This window comes from Magnolia sinica, chromosome 18, assembly GCF_029962835.1.
Source record: "Magnolia sinica isolate HGM2019 chromosome 18, MsV1, whole genome shotgun sequence".
Classification (NCBI taxonomy): Eukaryota; Viridiplantae; Streptophyta; class Magnoliopsida; order Magnoliales; family Magnoliaceae; genus Magnolia; species Magnolia sinica.
In genome coordinates this window covers 35,112,503-35,135,193 of record NC_080590.1, presented here as the reverse complement: position 1 = coordinate 35,135,193, position 22,691 = coordinate 35,112,503, and the positions used below count along the sequence as shown (strand labels likewise).

The window sequence follows — 22,691 nt, the reverse complement described above, 5'->3', positions numbered from 1 at the left end:
TTAGGCGACCTGGACTCGATCCCGGGTCGAATCGAGTTCTGATTAAGCTTCTGTGATTTCGAATCTGTTCGGATTAAGCCTGATCCGGTCCGACCAGGACCGATGCCCAGCTCTAGTTAAAATCAATGGTCAACAGATCCTTCAGAAACTAGTTTGTTTTGTTACCTTGGGCACTAAAACTGAGAACAATGCAAATATCAATGAGGATGTTTCCAACAGAACTACAGTTGGTGGATCAAGTGAAGATATTCCCCTAGAGTAGAAAGTGATAGCCACATCCTATGAAACTTTCTAGGAAATTTTTACAAGACAACTATTAAATCAAAATGCTGTCGGGGGGAAAAGCATTGGGCATTCAGAATGCAACAATGAGCAAAGATTGAATGTTGCATGGATGACGATGTTTAGATGAATGCGTGAGAAGATTAGGAAGGATAGAACTAAGAATGAGATCACCAAAAGAAGCCTCGTAGTCCCAAAAAAAGATAAGATGGTGGAGAGCAAATTGAGATGGCTTTTTCAGGTGCAACAAAGATTAGAGACGGCCTCCTTAAGGAGAGGGCTGATGCTTAGGGCTGAAGGCCATGAAAAAGGACAAGAGAACCTAAAAGGACTTGGATCAAGGTGGTGAGCAAGGGTGTAAAGAATGGTTCACACTTACCAAGGACTAGGCCTGAAATAAGAATGATTTGAGAAACAAGATTTGCAAAGTTGACTCTAAACAACCAGAACAAGGATTGTGATGATGATAGCTATTATTTGTGCAAGAAAACTACGACCATGATGGGTTTTTTTTTTTTTTTTGAAAGATGATCATATTTCATAAAAAAGGAAGGCAAAAAAAAAAAACAGAAAAAGGCTGCTGAGAAAGCAGACCGCAATTACTCCTAAGAAGAAAAAATCAGGGCCAAAAAGATCCTTGACATTTGAAACCCATTCAATGATGAGCCGCTTAGCTTTCAAGGCCACAATCCCTGCCGAATTGGAAAGATTTCTTAAACAACTGCTATTTCTTTCGCCCCAAACCGACCACCAAACAGCAAGAATGGTTGTTCTCCATATTATTGTCTTTGCCTTTCCAAGCTACACCCCATGCCACGCTAGAAGCAATTGACTCGCATCTCCCGAAAAGCACCAGAACAAACTGAAACAGTTCATAATATCAGCCCAAATGGATTGAACAAAGTGGCAGTGAATTAACAGATGGTTAACTGATTCTTCCAATCTCATACAGCAAAGGCAAACATTGGGAAGAACCATCCCCTTCTTCCTCAGATTGTCCACAGTGAGGATTTTCTTTTTCCTTGTCAACCAACCAAACGCCAGAATTTTCGGGGGAGCACTATATTTCCAGAGAAAAGAACAATTATCCTTTGGGTCGGGATCCTGAGAGCACAGCTAATTGTATAAGGACCGAACTGAAAAGAGGGAAGATTTGTCCGGTTTCCAGAAGATTTCATCTTTGGACAAGAGAGAGGGCGCTGAAGAGTAGAGACATTCCAAGAGATCTGTGAAATCCCGAACTTCCCAATCTTGAAGACTTCTTTTACAAGTGACGTTCCAAACGATTTTTCCCCCAGATATAGAGACGTGGTCAGCAACAAAGGATTTTTTGGACTTGGCAATGAGATAGGAGGTGGGGAATTTTTGTTTAAGCGTCTGATCTCCTATCCAGATGTCATCCCAGAAACGGATTTTTTCACCATTACCGAGCACGAAACCAATGTTAGGGAGAACATCCTTTTTCATTTTCATGATATCTTGCCAAATATGGGTAACTTTGTAGGACGGTAACTCTTCAGCCCACCAGCCGCCGGGAGATGAACCATATTTACCCTTGATGATTGAGCACCAAAGTCTATCTTCCTCTGTCCCAAGCCTCCAAAACCACTTCCCGAGTAGAGCTTTATTCATGACTTTAAGGTCTTTAACCCCCGCTCCTTCGTCTGACAGATTGAGACAGACCTATGACTAGTTTAGAAGATGGAATTTCTTACCTGCTTCCTTTCCTTGCCAAAGGAAATCCCGCCTCGCTTTGTCGATAACCTTCCTTACCGAGATCGAACACTTCAAGAGAGACATAAAATAAATCGGCAAATTTGAGAGAGCTGCTTTGATTAAAGTGAGGCGACCACCTAAAGACAGATAACGACTCTTCCATCTCAACAGATAAGACTAAATTCTGCATATGACTTTGTCCCAAGAGGAAATAGGAGGTTTTCCGACACATAACGGCAAACTCACAAACAAGAACGGCAGCGAATATACAGAGCAGCCAAGGGAATGGGCAAAGCCTTTAACCTCAGCTCTTTCCATATTGATCCCAAAATTTTTGGATTTTTTCATATTCACCTTCAAACCAAAAATCGCTTGGAAGCAACAGATGGTAGTACTGAGATTAGCCACCTTGTCAGTCGTAGCTTCCGAAAAAATGAGGGAGTCGTCCGCATATTGAATATGAGTGATGGGGTTTGGCACACCTTGGATTTCGATCCCTCCTAAAAAACCCCCCGATTGCCCTTTTAAGAGCATTCTAGACAGCGCCTCCCCTACTATTAGAAGTAAGAAAGGGGAAAGAGGATCTCCCTGCCTTAGACCTCTATTACTTTAAAAAAAAAAAAAAAAAAACCTTTAGGAGAACCGTTTAACAAGATAGAGAAATGGGCTAAAGCAGTGCATTCTCTCATCCAAGCTCTCCATTTTTCTCCGAACCCCATTCTTTTCAACATATCTTGTAAGAAATTCTAGTCTACATGATCGTAGGCTTTTTCAATATCCAGCTTACAGACTATGTGCTTCAGACCCGACCTGACGCTTGCATCCAAGATTTCGTTTGCACTGAGAGCTACATCTACAATCTGCCTACCTGCTATGAATGCGCTCTGATTTTCGGAAATGAGATTACCAATTACCTTAGCCAGAACCTTTGCCAGAATCTTATAGGGACCCCCCAATAAACTTATTGGTCTGAAGTCTTTAGGAGATGCGGCACCCGACAGCTTAGGAATCAAAGCTATAAAGGTCGCACCTATGCTTTTGGAGATTCTGCTCCTTCTATGAAACCCCTTGAAGAATTCTATGACGTTTCCTTTGATCACCTCCCAAAAATGAGAAAAGAAAGAGATTGGGAATCCGTCCGGACCGGGGGCCTTATCAGCCCCAAGAGAATCTATAGTTTGTTTAATCTCCTCTTCAGAAAAGGGGGCTTCCAACGAAATAACTTCCTCGTCTATAAAAGAATTAAATTGAATCCCGTCGAGCTTCGGCCTGCACCATTCTTCTTCGTTGAGAAGAGACCTAAAATAAGAAATCAACTCCTCAGTAATTTCGTTTTTATCCTCTTTCCGAACCCCATCCACCAAAATACTAGTAATCCTATTGTTTGTCGCATGCCAGTTTGCCATCATATGGAAAAAAAGCGTATTCCTATCCCCTTCCTTCAGCCATTTGAGGCGAGCCTTTTATTTCCAGGAAATTTCTTTTTGAATGGCTCTATCTGCAATTGCTTGAATCAGCTGGACTCTTCTAGCCTAAGCATCCGAAGTGAAATAATCAGCTTCAGCCTGCGCATCTAAGGCTGACAAATCAACTATTAGCTTATCTGAATCTTGCTCCTTGTTTTGGAATTCGCTCCGATGCCAGTCTATTAGCTGTTGCTTCAACATCTTTAGCTTGTTGGAAAACCTGAAATCAACAAAACCTTCTACCTTGAATCCTACCCATCAATCGGCAACCTTTTTAGAGAAACCCGAAATCTTGAGCCACGAAATATCAAAACGGAATGGCTTAGGCCCCCCAGTTCTGCTCTTCCACATCAAGGGAAATAGGAGAGTGATCGGACGTGGTCCTGGGAAGAACTGATTGAGAAGAAAGAGGAAAATGATCTAGCCACTCAGCTGAGAAAAGAAATCTATCCGGCCTGCACATCGTAGTAGATTCTCTCCCGTTTGACCAAGTAAACCTAGCCCCTAGCAGCGGTAAATCAACTAACTCCTCTTTTTCGATCCAAGCAGAGAAACACTTCATCGCTGAGGGGGTGAATCTGCCGTGCGATTTTTCTTGAATGTTTCTGACAACATTGAAGTCTCCAACTATGCAACAAGGTCCTGAAAATTTCTGCCTGGAAAGAGAGAGTTCTTCCCAGAAGAGATTTCTGTCCCCATCCTGACACGGCCCATAAACAGAAAAGAAAAGGCAAATAAAACTAGAGTTTTAAGTGTTGAAGAATTACCGATACCGAGAAATTGCCGATCCAGCTACTTACAGCTTGCCAAATGGACGATTTCCAAGCCAAAAGGATACCTCCTGCGCTACCTATGGAATCCTTTGCCACCCATTTCGCATCAGCGGCCCTCCAGAGAGTTCCCATCAATCTGTCATCGAACTTTAAGCTCTTAGTTTCCTGGAATAAAATGATGTCTAGTTTATATCCGTCGCAGGTGTCCTTGATAATGCATCTTTTCTGTTTGGACCCTACTCCCCTCACATTCCAAGATATCAGCTTCATTTAGAAACTATACTTCCCCAGGCACCTTGGGTAGAGATTCTTTTCGAAGGAGTGTCAGGATATCTCTGCCCTGTTGATAGACTTTTCAATTCCATGTTGCTGCGACTGCTTTGCACTTTCCTATTGTTGTGGGGGGATGGTTTGCGACCTCTGGGCGATTTATGCTCTGGAAGGGGTCTTCCACTGGCCTCAACGCATTGGAAAAGAGCTATGAAATCCTCCGGGCAATCTCCGAAGGAGAGCCCGAGGGCTCTGCCCACATGACCCATTGCATCTTTGATCCATTTCTTGTTACGAATCTTTTCTATCAGCTCTACACTTTTTGGGTTAATGATCTGATGAGAAGCACCATCCGCTGGGGTCGAAATTACCCCCACTCTGGTCTGAAGGGGTTCCACCTCAAGGACCTCTAGGTCCGGGTGTTCTTGGAATAGAGCGAGAAGGCCATGATCAAACCAGGCGCAAACTGAGGACAAAGGAGGAGGAGCAGACATCTGAGAAGGCGGATTCTCTAAGTAAAGAGAAGGACCATGATGGTTTGAAACAAGGCAAATAAGCCATTGGAGACCAAAATGTCCTACAACGAGAGAAATTGACGACGCGACTGCTAGTACTACATACGTCAGTTGAAGGACATGGAGGGGCTATATCAAGCACATCGAACATCATTTGAAAGCTTCTATCATAATAAAAGGAAAAAGGATACATTTCAGACAATTCTGTTAGTAAAAGGAAAGGTGTAGTCTTGGGGCCCGTTTGGATGACAACAAAAAACCATTCCAACTCATTTGCTCGATTGGCGCAAGAGAGGGTGTCAGTTGAGGTAGGAAAGTCGGTCTATAGGTCACATTTCCCCCACTTTTGTAGCCCAAAAGTTGGCCCTGATTTGTGTGTTAAGGTAGACTCACGTGGCAAGGCACCTAATGAACGGTTTGGATATCACACACAAGCGACATATTGGTGCATGTCTAGAGGGATAACCACCCTTGTAATATATGGAACATCCTCTTCGGAGAAAGGCCTGATATGCAATGCAATCATTTCCTTCTATAGACTATAAGCAACTCCTTGCTTATGAAGATTGGGAGCAGCCTCGATTGGATTACCTCGACGTACTTCAATTGGCTCCCGAGGCGGCGAGCTTTCTCGAATCTCCTATTTTGGAAGACGAGTTAAGGCAGCTCTCAATACAATGTGGGGGGACGAGGCCCCAAGCCTGGACGGGTTTCCTATGTTCTTCAAATTCTAGTGGAAGGTAGTCAAGAAAGATGTAATGGATTTTGTTAAGGAGTTCTCTGAAAGAGGTCGCCTCTCCAACAAGCTAGGAGCAACCTTCATTGTCCTCATTCCCAAGGTTCATGGCAAGGAATGCCAAATCGGTTACGTATCGGCCGATACGTAACGGTAACGGTACGCACCGTTACCCGATTCGGGGCCGTATCAGCCGATACCAATTTTTGTACCCATATCGGCCGATACGGGCCCGATACGGGCGTAACGGCCGATACGGGCGTAACGATCACCCGTAACGGTCAGCGCCATAACGGTCGAAAAACGGCCAATTTTTTTTGCATTTTAAGGTCCGTTTTTGATGTTTTTTCGAAACTTCTTGCTTCCAAACTCCTTCTCACTCCTTCTATGCTAATTTCGACCAACCTTGGCTGGATATTTGAGGAAAAAACACATTATATTGGCGGATTTTGTTGAATCAAAGCTTGGTGGGCCATTTTTCATAAATTTGTCAAAAATAGGTATTTATACTTTTTTTAATATGTTTTGCTGTTTTAATTATCTCATATGATGTGTTAATCATAGTAGAACATGTTAATATCCATTTTACAGATTTGGGGTGCCATTTAATATTTTTTTCTATTTACGCATGAATTTTGCCCCTTTTTTTAAAATTCAAAAAATCAATTTTTAATGATTGTTTTGCTGTTTTAATCACTCCATATGATGTGTTAATCATAGTAGAACATGTTAATGTGCCTTTTACAGATTTGGGGACCCATTTTATATTTTTTAAATATTTTTTTCTATTTACGCATGAATTTTGCCCCTTTTTTTTAAAATTCAAAAAATCAATTTTTAATGATTGTTTTGCTGTTTTAATCACTCCATATGATGTGTTAATCATAGTAGAACATGTTAATGTGCATTTTACAGATTTGGGGTCCCATTTTATATTTTTTTAATAATTTTTTCTATTTACGCATGAATTTTGCCCCTTTTTTTTAAAATTCGAAATATCAATTTTTAATGATTGTTTTGCTGTTTTAATCACTCCATATGATGTGTTAATCATAGTAGAACATGTTAATGTGCATTTTACAGATTTGGGGTGCCATTTTATATTTTTTAAATATTTTTTTCTATTTACGCATGAATTTTGCCCCTTTTTTTAAAAATTCGAAAAATCAATTTTTAATGGTTGTATTACTGTTTTAATCATGCCATATGATGTGTTAGTCATAGTAGAATATGTTAATGTGCATTTTACAGATTTGGGGTGCCATTTTATAATTTTTTAATATTTTTTTCTATTTACGCATTAATTATGGCCCTTCTTTTTTAAATTTAAAAAATAATTTTTTAATGATTGTTTTACTGTTTTAATCATGCCATGTGATATGTTAATCATAGTAGAACATGTTAATGTGTATTTTACAGATTTGGGGTGTCATTTTATAATTTTTTTCTATTTTCGAATTAGTGACTTTATGTTTTTATTTGCTTATATTGGACAGGTTTTGCCTTGGAGCTTCTTAGGGTTTAATTAGAATATAAAATCATCTTTATTAACATAGGTCATACACTCATACTCAAATCTAATTATCTAGTGTCTACCTAAGCCTAAAGAAATGTCTGGATCTGGCCAACAACAAGTAAGTGATGATATTGGATGGCAACATTGTGAGAGGGTTGGTGGTACTAGGCACCAAATGAAGTGCAAGTATTGTGATAGACTAGTGACTGGTGAAATTACCCGTCTCAAACAACATTTGACACATCGAAAGGGTCAAGTTGCACCATGTAGTAGAGTACCGAAAGAGATAATGCTTTTAATGCAAGCTAGTCTGGATGAGTCGAAGGGTAAACGTGCTGCTGTACAAAAGAAGAAAGATGATATTTTGGATGCAGCTCGACAGGAAGTGTTTGGTCCTGAATATATGGGCATTCGTGATGAAGATATTATTGATTCTGATGAAGATTCAGATCGAGAACTTACTATAGCTAGGAGAGAGAGCTTGCGTCTAACTCGTGAAGAGGAAGAACGTCGCCGCATGTTTGGCACGCATGGGTCAGTGCGTGATACAGGGGGGGGAGTGGGAGTGGGAGTGCAACTGGAAGTGCAACTGCTTCTGCAAGTGGGGGTGGGGGTGGGAGTGGGGGGGGTAGGTTTGGTGGGTTACGACGTATGTTTGGGAGCCGACAATAGACATCTTCACATGATGCCCCTATACGTTTGGATGAAGAAGTAAATGAGCCTAGGAGACCCTCTATTGATCCAATCCTATTTAGGAAAGAATCAACTAAACAAAAGAAGATAAAACAAATGTGGAGTAGAACTTCCGTTGAGAAATTAGGTAGAGCAGCAGCAAAGTTATTTATACATGCCAACATACCTCCTAACGCAGCCAATTCTCCATATTGGCAAGTGGTAATTGATGCAGCAGCAGAAGCAGGTGAAGGAATAAAAGCTCCCACGGCTAAGGAGATTAGGGGGAAATGGACAGATGCAGAGTATGCGGATGTGAAAGCATACGTGGCTACCTTTAAACCTGTATGGCAAGCCAGAGGATGCACAATCATGTGTGATGGTTGGACTGGCCCAACCAGACGCAGCATGATCAACTTCATGGTATACTGCCACTTAGGAACTATATACTACAAGTCAATTGATGCTTCAGAGGCAACAAAAAATTCTGCTTATATTAATGGACTAATGGATAAAGTTGTGAACGAGATTGGAGAGGAGAATATAGTGCAGATTGTGACAGATAATGAAGCAACATATAAGCTTGCAGGACATATGTTGATGGATAAGAGAAAACATCTTTTTTGGTCACCATGTGCTGCCCATTGTATTAATCTTATATTGGAAGATATTGGGAAGAAGAAGAATGTTAAGGAAATGGTCGAAAGGGCAAGGGAAGTGACGACGTTTATTTACAACCATAATCAAGTAGTTGCAATAATGAGAAAGTTTACGAAAGGACGAGAGTTGTTGAGGCCTGCGGCGACTAGATTCGCAACAAACTTTATAGCATTAGAGAGTTTATTCCAGCATAGAGAAGAGTTGAGTGAGATGTTCGCTTCTCGAGAATGGCTCAACACAAAACATGGGAAGAAGACATCAGGAATACCGGTCGAAGTTGTGAACACCATACGGGACAACAAATATTGGAAGAAGGTCAAGGCGATCCTAAAGGTGATGGAGCCACTAATGAGGGTACTCCGTCTTGTTGAATCCGATGAAGCACCTACCATGGGCTTCATATATGATGCCATGGATAAGGTAAAGCTTGCAATTCAACGTGATTGTAGAAGTTGGCAGACTTATTGGAAGATGATCGACAAGAGATGGACAAACCAACTCCATCACGATCTTCATGCAGCAGGTTACTACCTAAATCCTAGGTATAGATATGCCCAATCATTTGTTGCGGATGATGAAGTTCGTGTCGGGCTAAAAAATGTGATAAAGAGATTAGAGCCTGACTTAGATCTGCAAATAAAGGCATTAAATGAATTAGATACATTTGGAAATCGCCTTGGTAGCTTTGAAGATGCTCTTGCACAGCATGCAGTATCTAGATTGCAACCGGCCGAATGGTGGATTAATTTCGGAGAGAGTACGAAGGCTCTCCAAAAAATTGCAGTAAAAGTTTTGAGCCAGATAACATCTTCCTCTAGCTGCGAAAGGAATTGGAGTTGTTTTGCGCTCATTCATTCAAAGAATAGGAATAGATTGCAGACTAGAACATTAGATAGACTTGTCTTCATGCACTACAATATAAAACTAAGAATGCGACGACATCATAGGAGCATTACAGCTGTCGTTGCCAGAGACTACTGTCCAATAAACTTGGATAATATTTATGATGAGGATGACCCACTTCTACCTTGGTTGGAAACAAGGGAAAAACAAATTGAAGAGGATAGTGAAGAATTGGAAATTGATGACCCAGAAATACGCAGAGCGCAACAAGAGAGTCGTGCAGATATGTTAGACCCAGTAAGAGGGGCAGCGTTTATGCCACGTACAGATACGGCTCAAGATCAACAAAAGAGTACGAGCAGTGGTAGCGTGACCGTGTCGGATGAAGACGATGACCCCCCTGCCCCTGGTGCTGGCACTTCTGGTGTTGCTCAGTGCCCTATACAGCCGTCTACAGATCACGATGTCGATGAACAGCGACGAGGTGGTACACGAGGTCGGACTTATGAGTGTACCGAGTCACGATACAGCCAGCAGGAGGTGGGTACATCTAGTGGTGCACCGGGTCCGAGAGGTTCGGAACATCAGCAGGCTCATGGTCTTGGTTATTATGATGGATATTCTTATGGTGAATTGAATTATGATGGTTATACTGAGCCTGTTCCATCACATTCATGTTGGAGTAGCCCTCCTGATCAATATACATATGATTATAGATATCCAGGTCCAAATCCAAGTTACTCATCACAACAGACGCACTCTCAATCTCAAGATTCTCAACAGCCTGAGTATGGGCACCAGTATGGCTATTCGACGGGCACTGGTGGATATCCTTATTCCGGGTCAGAGTCGTTGCCTAGTCAGGATCAGTCATCCTCTAGTTTCGTTGATCTAGTATTTCCTTCTGGCACTGGATATTATGGATATGTAGCACCTACACCTATCGGACAGCCTCAGCCTGATGGTGACGATGACGATGATGTGGAGGTCGAGCAACCACAAAAAAGCAGATTTTCATTTTGGTGGTGACTTGTGATTGTGACTTGTGAGTATATATTTGTGTTAAGGTAAGTATTTGTTGCAGCAGACAGCTCACAACAGTATTATTGCAAGAAGCCATGCACACACTTGACACTGCCGAACTTGTATTTAAAATAGCTCCCCTGACAACCAATCAAGTAATCCTTAATCAAGTTGCAGGGGAGTATATCAGACACTACTAATTATTTTTTTTAATATTCTTGACTTGAGGATGACAGGTCATAGACAGGAATTACACTATCACAGTCACGTGCATGGTGCACCACACTGCACAGGACCACAGGTATGTTCGAGAAATTCCTCAAAAATAATTGCAAACACCTGATGTAAGATATTTTCATTTTACATTCATTCTAATATATCTATCATTGATAGTAGATAGTTAGAAAATTAAATATATGATCAAATTCAGGTTATCTGGTTTATAAATTCATCAGACAGTCCGATACAACTTCTCACCAAAGAGTGGACCGTTACACCACCATAAACATGTTCCAATTTATAAATGAATGCATATTTGGAATGCTTAGAATATTCTGGATTTAATCCATATTTTTTCATATTTTTTTGGCAAAAAAAAAATTTTGCGCCGTTACGGGCCGTTACGCCCCCGTATCACCGTTACGCCCCCGTATCCGTATCGGTTTTGGAGGACACCGTTACGCCAACCGATACCGATACGGGATACCTTGGTTCATGGAGCAAAGTCCATTAACGACTTTCGGCCTATAAGTCTTATTGGTAGTCCTTATAAAATCCTAGCCAAAGTGCTAGCTCTTCGATTTCGGAACTTATTGGGCTCGATTATCTCTGAAAACCAAGGAGCTTTCGTAGTAGGTGGGTAGATTTTGAATACCGCTCTCATAGCCCATGAATGTATCAATTTGAGGCATAGAGCCAAGACAAATGGGGTTGTCTAAAAGTTGGATGTTGAAAAAGCTTATGATCATGTAGACTACGACTTTCTTGATTACATGCTTGGTAAGACCAAGGTGTTCCATAACGGTAACGGTGGTCGTAACAGCCACCATCGTTACCTTTATGATACGGGGGATAACGGCTGTTACGGCCCCGTAACGGCTGTTACCATCTCTCTTTTTTATTTTTTCTATTTATTGAAAAAACCACCAAAAAACCTATATGTGCGCCATAATGTTGATTAAAAAGTATGAAAAACGTATGTCCTGTAATAGACCATTGCGAGGCTATTATGGCCTTTATAGGGGATGTAATGTACTGTTAATAGCAATTATGGGTCATTTTTTTCCATAACGGCTGTTACGGCCGTTACGGCCCCGTAACGTGTAACGATTGTCACCGTTACCTTTACGTAACGGCCTTTACGGCCCCGTAACAGCCTTTACGGCACACCATGGGTAAGACAGGATACGGTAAAAAATGGAGAGGCTGGATGATGGGGACATCATGCGCACGCGCATGCCCCCACCCTATGCACGTACTCAAGGAGGAGGAAGGCCCTACTATTGACGACATCTATGGAGGACCTCTTAGTTAGGGGGTTGTGCTATGGAGCATTGGAGTGGGCCCAATCATCATGTGGATTCCACCATTGGATCTCATGATTGTGGCCCACTACCCTATATGATCTAGGATTTTGGGTTTTGGTTATTATCATTATCAGAAACATCATGAACGGTTTTGATTGCGTAGATTAGTTGTTATTTTTGTTACTTCATCTCTAAGTATCAGTGTGCGCACATGGTGCGGCTTTTGGGGTTTAGGGTTTTCTTGTAAATAGGCAACCCCATGTAGGTATTTTCATTGAACTTTTATGAATAAAAGTCTGCATTTTTTCCTTCTCTATCTCTCTGAGTTGAAGAATCTAATTAGGTGTGAAACCCTCCCTTCCTCAAAGGGCTAACTACTATGGTGCGAAGCCACAACCATCTCAAATCATCTTCACCCCTACATGCCACATCCATCATCTTCTACAGCCCTCCCATCTTCAGATTCACCCTTTTTGTACCCAGGTTCTCCTCCACAACAGATTTTCAGATTCTGGCCCACTAGAGGGGCTGAAACTTCGGCGGAGCACCACGCACAAACCGGGTAGCAGATCGACACGAGATTTGGTGCGTGAGTGGGCCACCCCTGGCCGATGCCACCCTAGGTAGCCTTTTCCGGTTCCGTGGGCCCCACACACGTGTGGACAGGGATTCGCGCACGTGCACCTGGGCTGGGTTGTTGTCCACACGCGTGGATCATCTCAGGTTCCTTCTCTCTTCTATTTCTCTCCTCTCTCGCCTTAAATCCCCAACCCTAACCCTAAATAGTCCCAAATTCCAAGTATTTCCAACTTTTGCAAACCCTAGATTTTCCCCTAATTGAAACATGGTGAATCTCTTGAATTGGGGAACAATCCTTTGCAAGAGTGGATGAATTTTACACTCCTTTGGGCACTGTTTGGTTTATAATTTTACTTGAACCAGCCCTAAACTTGTGAAGGCTTGGACCCCCATAGATTCCCCTTAATTCAATGTTTGATCGTATGCAGGACGTGGAATTTTGTGATTGTTTAAAATTGGTATGATCTAAAACTTGAAATCTTGCATGTCATATTTAATTTCATGTCCTGCATCACTGAAGGAAACCGTGCGTGCAATCTCCTACTTTCTCCATCCTTATTAATGGATCTCCTTTTGAGTATTTCAAAGCTTTTAGAGGCATTCATCAAGGCAACCCGCTATCGCCATACCTCTTCATTGTTGTTAGGGAGGCTTTAAGTAGATTGCTTCACATAGGGGAGGAGGTCGGTATAATTAAAGGCTTTGAGATGACAGTTGGGAGAGCTCAGATAAGTCATCTCCAATATGCGAACAACATTATTCTGTTCTACGAGGCACATGTAGAATTAGTTGACAATCTCCGGAAAGTTATAATGTGTTTTGAAGCAACTTCGGGCCTTAGCATCAACATCGCTAAAAGCTAAATGATTGGTATTCAAATAGATGAGGAGGAGCTTTCCAAGTTGGCTGAGATCTTTGGCTATAAAACTAGGTATTTCCCTTCCTCTTATCTCAGTTTGCCTTTGGGTATTGGGAAGCCAGCCAATCACTTGTGGGGCAAGGTGATCGAGTGGATTGAAAGAAAGTTGTTAAGCTAGAAGAGACAGTATCTATCATCGGGAGCTATATTAACCCTTATTAAGGCTATTTTTTCAAATATGTCGGTTTATTTCACGTCTCTTTTCAGATGTCCTAAAGCAATTCATAGCTTGGAAAATTTGAGGCGGGACTTTGTTTGGCAAGGATTAGAGGATAAAAATAAGTTTCATCTTCTTACGAACAAGGTTTGCAAGCCGATGGTGGAAGGTAGAGAGGGCATCAAAAAATTAGAGTCTACCAATCTGGCTCTTATCGAAAAATGGTTGTGGAGGCTCGGAAGTCGGAACCAAGGAGGGAACTCGTGGTGAGTAAATATGGGGTCTGCTTGAATGGTAGGAGAGTGAAGCACTCATCCTTGTATCTAGTGTCGATTATTGGGAAGGCAGTGGCTTAAGTTGAACATTGGTATCTCCTTTTCATTGGGAGACAGGAATTGGATCCATTTCTGTCTGATGTGTGGTGTGGGGACCAAACCCTCATGCGTTCCTTTCCAGGTCTCGCTAGTATCGCCTTGGATAAAGATATTATGGTAAATGATTGTTATTCGTTTTGCAGCAATGCCATGGTTTAGTCTCCCCCTTGCCATCAGAATTTAACAGAAATTGAGATTTTGGACATGGTCTAACAAGAAAACATTACATAATAGCCCAAAAGGCACATAATGGTACTGGCACCACCCGTTATGTGATTCGAGGTTGAAATGGTGACCCTCTAAAAAATAGTACAGAAATGGTCATTACAAGGGGGGTAATGGGCGTTCTAGGGTGTAACAACCGTTACCCCCATAACAGTCATATCACATCCCCTCTGTAACAGTCACATAACTCGCATCACATCCCCTCCGTGTGGGACTGTTCCCCAGCCTAAGAATCAAATAAGAAATAGCTCCACTTATCAAATGGGCAACACTTACACGCTGATGTGGACCATTGAGCAAAGTAGACTGAGTTTTAGGCCCAGTAACCAAGGTGTGCCGAAACCATTACGTAATAACCCTTACAATCATTACATAATGGTACCGGCACCATCTATTACACGATTCCAGGTCGAAATGGTGACCCTCGAGAAAGATGGTGCTGAAATGGCCATTATGGGTTGTAACAATTGTTCCCATAATGCCCTTTTTTCCACTTTTTTTCGCAAAACTCTTCATTTCTCACATTAGTTAATGTGACCCTAAGCCATTTCTAACCTAGCCTGTACACTCTTTACAGACTAAAACTCTTGATTAAAGCAATTTAGACAAATCAAAGCTTCATGTGCCATTTTGGGATATTTCTAAAAATAAAGGTAAATGTTCTTTAAAAAAAAAAAAACCAAATCTCATTGGAAATAGTTTATTTAAAGATTACAACACCAAATCGACCACATCTTGCTACATTCCTAGTCGATTTAGTATTTTTCTAATTTTCTAATTTTACGTATAATGCTGTTGTTCTTTATATAAAAATGGCAAAAAGCAACCTTTTTTTATTATATATTTGAGTGGTTATTCCAACAGAAGTAAGATGACTACATGTACAAAACCATGCCTTATATTAGTAATGTTAACCACATTTTATATTAAAAAAAAAAAAAAAATCTCACAAGATTTGGATAATAATGACTATAAGGGGGGGAAAAGAAAACCAAAAAAAAAGAAGAAAAGAGTAATATTTTAATGTAGATGATTCCAACAGATGAAAGATGATTCTATGTGCAAAACCATGTCTTAGATTAGTAACTTTAACCACATGTTATTTTATTTTCATTTCAAATGTTTTTTGGGTGAATAGTGTCAATTAGGAAAAAAACTGGAAAAAATGTATTTTTTGTGTCTAGTATTTAATGGGGATGATTCCAACAAACATAGGATGATTACATGTACAAAATCATCTCTCAGATTAGTGATATTAATCACTTTATTTTTTAAATTTTTTATTCTTGATGATTTTCAGATGAATAGTGACTATACCTAGACATTGAGCGAAATTCTGGAAGCTACTATCGTGACCCAAACAAAGGGAGAAAAGCTAAATTCTCTTCATTAGACTTTGTCATCATTCCTCCAAGAAAAAAAAAACCCCCATTTTTTGTCTAATATTTAGTATTGATGGTTACATCATATGTAGAACGAATGCATATACAAAACCACGCCCTAGATTACTTAGATTAATCACATTTTATATTTTTTTCAATTTTTAATTATCGATGATTTTCAAGTGAAGAGTGACAATGAAGTACAAAAAACCCAAAGAATGTATTTTTTGTGCCAAATATTTAATGTGGATGACTCGAAAAAATGCAAGATGATTGCACGTACAAAACCATGCCTTAGCCTAGTACTGCTAACCATATTTTATTTTCTATTTTTTTTTAACTTCTGATGAATAGTGAACATGAATAAACAAGTGCATAAATTGTTGCTTTATTACTTCATCTTGATAATTTTTATTTGTATAATAATTCTATTTATATATTTCTATGCCACACGCCAATTACCAACGCAGCAGTAGAGGCAGGCGAGGAATGAAGCAAGGTGTCCCATAACAATAACAGTGGCCGTAACGGCCACCACCGTTGCCATTACGATACGGGTCCTAACGGCCTCTAAGAAAAAGAAAAAAAAAGTGTTACAAGACCGTTACGGCCTGCTTTTTTTGTAACGGTCATTACGGCCTGTTTTTCCTGTAACAGCCGATTCGACCCTGTCCCTATAACACGTAACAGTTATGACCGTTACCATTATGTAACAACCGTTACAGCCATTTTGTAACCGATTTGGGACACCCTGGAATGAAGGCACCCACAACTAAAGAAATTAGAGGAAAATTGACAAAAGTATCAAGATGTGAAAGCATATGTGGCCACCTTTAGACCCATATATGGTAGACCAAAGGATGCACTATTATGTGCGATGATTGGATTGGCCCAATCAAACATAGCATGATCAATTTCATAGTATACTGCCACTTGGGAATGGTGTTCCATAAATCAATCGATACACTGGAAGCAACAAAAATTGCTTAGTATATTTCCGCCCCGATAGATAAGATGGTAGAAGATATTGGAGAGGAGATTGTGATGCTGATTGTGATTGACAACAAAGCGACATACAAGTCTGCGAGAAGTATGTTGATAACGAAGAGATAAGATTTATTCTAGTCACCATCTGTTGCACATTACATTGTTCTCATAGAAATCAAGGTATTGAAAAGAAGAAGAGTCGCAAAATTAGTTCAAAGAGGAAGACAAGGCAAATTCATCTATAACCATGACCAATTACTAATGAGAAGTTCACGAACGGAAGAGTGCTACATAGGTGTGCGGCAACTAAATTGACAAACTTTATTGCCCCCTAAGAGTCTGTACTAGCACCCAGTAGCATTGAGCGAGATGTTTGTTTCTCGAAAATGGTTGAACACAAAACATAGGCAAAAGACATCAAGAATACTGATTAAGGTTGTGGCAATCAGTAGGGGCAACACGTATTGGAACTTGGAAGAATGTCGCAAACATTCTCAAGGTAATGGAATCCCTAATGAGAGTATTATGTTTTATAGAATCCGACGAGATACCTACTGCGGGATATATCTACGATGCCTTTGATAAAGCGAAGCTAGCGATTCATCGTGATTATAAATATTCCATAGATCACCAGAAAAATGAACGACAAGCACTAGACAAAACAGCTTCACCGTTATCTATGTAGCAGATAAACTCTTTGTTATTATGAACTTGTTGTTTTTAGTTATTAGTCAATTATTTTTATAATGTGAATATTAAAATCCTTACTTCTATTATTGTAATGTTGGATACTATCTAAATCCAAGATATAGATATGCTACTTCATTTGTCTGGTATAGTCATGATTCAATGACTCAGGTCCACTTAATTTTTCTTTTCTTGATTTCTCATTTTTCTAATGGATTTAATTGGAACAATGGAGAAGTAGTAAAACTTTAGTTTGTCGATCCGTAATCAGGATTGGGTATTATCTCGAATAGCTATGTCTCGGGACCAAAAATATAAATAATGAAGGGGCAATGAAGGGAGTATAACTCTTAAATTACTAGTCTTTAATTTTGTTATTTTGGTTCTTAACACACTAAATGTTTTGACATATTTCGTATTGTCCACAATTGTAAGTACATGTACTTCGCTAGGGCAGTTTCACAGATGTGCTTGCACAGAGCAATCTCTAAGACAACTCTGAATAAGAAACTCGCGTCTGATTAGTTATTAGTTATTCCTATTATCATATAAATTTCTTATTAGTGGTCTTATTGATATGTTTTTTTATTCTGTACAGCTGATTAGTGGATGCATTTTGGAGAAAGTGAAAAGGCTCTCAGACAATTGCGATTAAAGCTTTGAGCCAGACAATTGCGATTAAAGCTTTGAGCCAGACAATTTTGTCCTCTAGTTGCAAAAGGAAATGGAATTGTTTGGCACTCATCCACTCGACCAATAGGTAGAAATTAACAGGCCAGGACATTGGATTGAGTCATTTACATGTACTACAACATGAAGCTACAACTACTGAATGCAAGGTGTGTCGAATCTGGTCAGTATATGCAACTTATGTCCAACAAGCTTGGACAACATTTCTAACGAGAATGATCCACTTCTACCTTAGTTGGAACAAAGGGAGAAATAGGTAGAAGAGGATAGTGAAGGAAGTCGAAATGTACAATTTGGTGTTACACGCAGGGCAGCAAGAGAGTCGGGCAGTTGTCCTAAATTCAAGGAGGGTAGATTTAACCCAGGCTACCTAGCAAAAGGGTAAAAGCAATAGCAGCGAGACCGACATGAATGATCATGGCAATGATGATAATGATGTACCTGCTTCTGGTGTTGCTCAACATGCGGGGGTACATCCGGCTATAGATCACGATACCGATAAGGATCAACGAGGTAGATGAGGCCAAACCTATGAGCGTAGAGAGTCACGATAGAACAACTAGGATGGAGCATCATGGGGAGGTTGGCACTGTGGCACAGGAGAGGATGGAGCACTACGAGGACGAGGACATCATACAACTTACAGACGATATAGATATGGATATGGATATAACCATGGACAGGATAGGGAGAACCTATTGAGCCATTTTTATTTTTGACTAGCCCTAGTTGAAATGTTCCATATGGATACATATAATCAAGTCCAAATCTGATAACTCATCGTCGCAATCTCACTATCAACAAAATGAGTACAAGCAGTAACACCAGGGGTAGTCGGGGCAATATGGTACGACTATGGTAGGTGATGCGGACACAAGCACATTCAAGGTGTACCAACGAAGAAAGCGCCAACCACAAGTGTCGTCCTTGTGGATAGGCGACTATTGAGGAGCTGAAGACCTTTCACATGTGATTGGACATATAAAAGACCCCGCTCAGGGAAGACACATGTGAAGGAAGATTGGAGAAAGAAGACTGAGCGCCCAAACTTTCCCGTACTTATGTTATTTGCGCGTTTTTAACTTAGTTAGGAGTCTTTTAGTAATTTTATGTCTTTATTTGCTTATCCTAGGGGTATTTTAGTAATTTTATGTCTTTATTTGCTTATTTAAGTGGGCTAAAGCCCTAAACTCGAATTTTAACTATTGATTAATGAAAAGCAAACCTTAGTTGCCTCCTTCCTCTCTTCTCTCTAATGGTGCTTCTTCTCTTTCCTTGATCTTCTTCTCCTAATTTCTTCTTGTGCCCCTCCAACTTCTTCAAGGTAATAATTTTCTTCCTTCTATTTTCCAGTTTTGGCTAATCCTTCTTCGATCAAAATCTTAAAAACCGATCTAAACCCTAAACCCCCAAATTCTCAAATCCCTAATCCGAGAAACTTCTTAGTTCTTCGGACTAGTGATCTTCGTTGATCGATTGGGTGTGACCATGCAAGATCGGGAGGTCTCATCCCTCGCCGGATCCAACCCAAGTAGTAATTGAATTCCATAATCCATGGTTGTGGTGATGGCCCGCTCCATTGCATGTTTCCTTTATGATTTTCTTAGTTATGATGATTACTGTTAGAATTTTAGATCATTTATTCCTTTTATTTCCGCTGTTTAATTGTGTCCATGAGCATGCATCATAATTAGGGGTGTCCTGCGTTAGTAGGCCTAGTGGCTATGAATATGGCACTGGTTGGTATTCTTACTTAGGGATGAGGTCAACACGGCAATTGCCTAGTGAGGATCATGATCGGTCATCTTCGAATATCGTTGGTATGGTCTTTCCCTCCAATTATGGCTATTATAGGTATACACAAAGTGTGTCACAGCCATAGTCAGATGATGACAAGGACATGGAGGACAACCAACCATAGGCAACAAGATTTTCATTCTAGTGGTCATTGATTGATAGTGAGTTTTTACTTAGAATCCCTATTCCTCAAGTGCTTTTCTACACACAATTCTTCTTCACCCACAGTACACCACTCACCAAACACACACCGCTGAACTTGTGCTTAAGATAACTCCTCTAACCAACCATCAAGGAAAGTACAATCAAACACAAACAGGGGGGTTGATCAAATAATACTATTTCTTTTTTTCTTTTTTCTTTTTATGATGACAGGGTAGGACGAAATTTTGAAATTTTATTGGTCAGGCCAATTTAGCTGATGTACATGAGGTAATACCCAAACATGAGATATTTATTAGTCATTATACTCATCTATTTATCATTAATATTAGATATCTAGAAAATTAAATATAGGAGTTTTGCAGTTAATCCAAGGCTGTCAACTTCATAAAATCATTAGACAAGCCGAGACAGCATTTTCACCAAAGAGTGGACCATTATGCCAACATACGCATGGTTAAAACCGATATATATATATATATATATATATATATATATATATATATATATATATATATATATATATATTCCACTAAATATTTGAGATTTTTCCCATATTTGTCTGGAATTTTTTGACGAAAAAAAAAAAAAAAGGTTACAGAGGCATAAAGGTATCCGTGGGGACCATTACGACCGCCAATATCGTTATAGCACACCTTGCCAGGAATGTACACATTTGATTGTCCTAAAACAAACAACTGAGATCTTGCACATGCATGCTGTGGTAGCACGTGCCCAGGATTAGATTTCGATTCCAAACTCCCACAAGCAGCCTTTACATCCCTCAAAAGTAAACACCACATTCCACAAACGTCTTATAAAAAATAATAATAACCTCCTAAAATCACCCATCGGTGAAGATGTTTATGTGAAACCCATGACCAAAGGGTGCATTTCTATGCCCAACATAGTCTATGAGGTATGGTTATAATCGTAGTCTAGCACACTTGACATCATGAACGCTTGTGGGAGATCTCAGCCTTTCACTTAAGTGGGCCCTGCGGCTTATATTCCCTGGCCAAGAATCAGACCACTCCATTCATCGGGTGGGCAACACTTGTACACCAGCTGTGGACAACTGAACAGAGCACCCTGATTTTTCGGCCCAGGAACATCACATTCCACATTCCACAGGTGTGTTAAAAAAAAGAAATACCTTTGCATCCTTCAAACGTGAACATCACATTCCACAGGTGTGTTAAAAAAAATTTAAAAAAACTAATACCCTCAATTCATATATTAATGCCTGTAGCTGATGAGCCAAAGAGAGAGAGAGAGAGAGAGAGAGAGAGAGAGAGAGAGTAGCTTACTGCCTTACTCATATTTTTGCTCACGGACAAGCTAGGTTTGGCATTGTATCATTTATTTAACAATCCTAAAACCCCAAAATCATATGAAAATCGAGAAACAGAAATAAAAGAAAATGGGGGATGCGCGGAAAGAGAATCTACTGACCTGCTGGCACCATTTGGCGAGGACGAGGAGGCGGAGCATGCGCTGCCGGGTCTTGACTATATATTTGAGGAGGCTGATCTTTTTCTCGGAGTCCGATTGCTCCGGAGACTTTGATTTCTCCACCAGCTCCTTAAGCGACAGGAACGAGTCCTCCGCCGCCCGACGTACCAGCGTCGGGAATTCGACCGTCCGCTGCCCTAATTCCGCCATTCCTTCTCTGGCCCTGCCTCTCCCTCTCTCGATCGCAGGCGGGCAGGCGAAGATTTACGGTGTTCCGCGCATGGGAATTAGGGTTTTGGAGAGAGATAGAGGTAGGGTTTTGAGGGTTTGGGTTTGGACAAACGCATCTGCTCTGTCTCTCTCTCTATCTCTCTCGGCGACAAGGAAATTGAGGAAAAGACGATTGGGTGAGATCTTATAGGCAGGACAGGAGGGAGACCGGATTGTTCGAAGAGGAATCATATGGTACACGTCGCATGTATTTTACAGTATGCGCCGGTCCTCATTTCTTATACGTGGAGAAAACTTGTGGATCATCCAAACCGTTCTTCTATTTCTTATTAATTTAATTAATTATTTAATAGTATTTATTTTTACTATAATTTTCCAAATTTTGGAAAGTATTTAAATGTTCGATGAGAGAAAAAAATAAGGATCAACGTATGATTTATCAAATAAAATCTTTAGATCTGAAAGAGTTTGAGTGATGGCATATACATGGTGGTAATCATAGATCCAACGGTCAGGATTATACGTAAACTGACCCCAATTGTAATAAATTGGAAACGAGATTTTACTGTACAAAGACGGGCGTGTGTATTAATTATATAATTACTCAGGTTCGAAAAGTAAACTGGCTTCTTGGACACACGAAGGGAACTCGCGCAGTCGAGACTCGCCATGTGGACTAGCCCCGCCCCAGGTATTGGACGCGGATTTCCTGGAAAGCCTTTGGCTGGAAGTTCCCGCTGGGAAGCTAGGTGGGGCCACGGTGATGTTTTTGAAATTTTCATCTTGTTCATCCATTTTAATTGCTCATTTTATGGCATTCTACTAAAAATCAGGTGGATCAAAAACTCTAGAGGCCATGCGAGAGAAAACAATAGAGATGAAATGGCCATTATTGAAATATCTGTATGGCCAAGAAAGTTTAGAGTCAATCTAAGTTCTTTGTTTTTTCAGTTTACTCAAGTGGGAATAACTAATAAACAGTTTGGATGGCATATATACACCAAGCGAATTCTTAAAAGGTTTCAACCATAAAAATTTATTTCCCCAT

General features: G+C 40.3%; 1 protein-coding gene across 2 annotated transcripts in view; it reads right to left on the bottom strand.

Moving 5' to 3' along the window:
* Positions 1–21,802, bottom strand: part of LOC131234004 (mediator of RNA polymerase II transcription subunit 14) — a 58,502-nt gene extending 36,700 nt beyond the window's left edge. For both annotated transcript variants that reach the window (XM_058230948.1, XM_058230950.1), the window contains exon 1: positions 21,413–21,802. In XM_058230948.1, coding sequence (XP_058086931.1) covers positions 21,413–21,622 — 210 coding nt within the window. In that variant the 5' untranslated portion in view covers positions 21,623–21,802. The remainder of the gene's footprint in view (positions 1–21,412) is intronic.
* Positions 21,803–22,691: the final 889 nt, after the last annotated feature.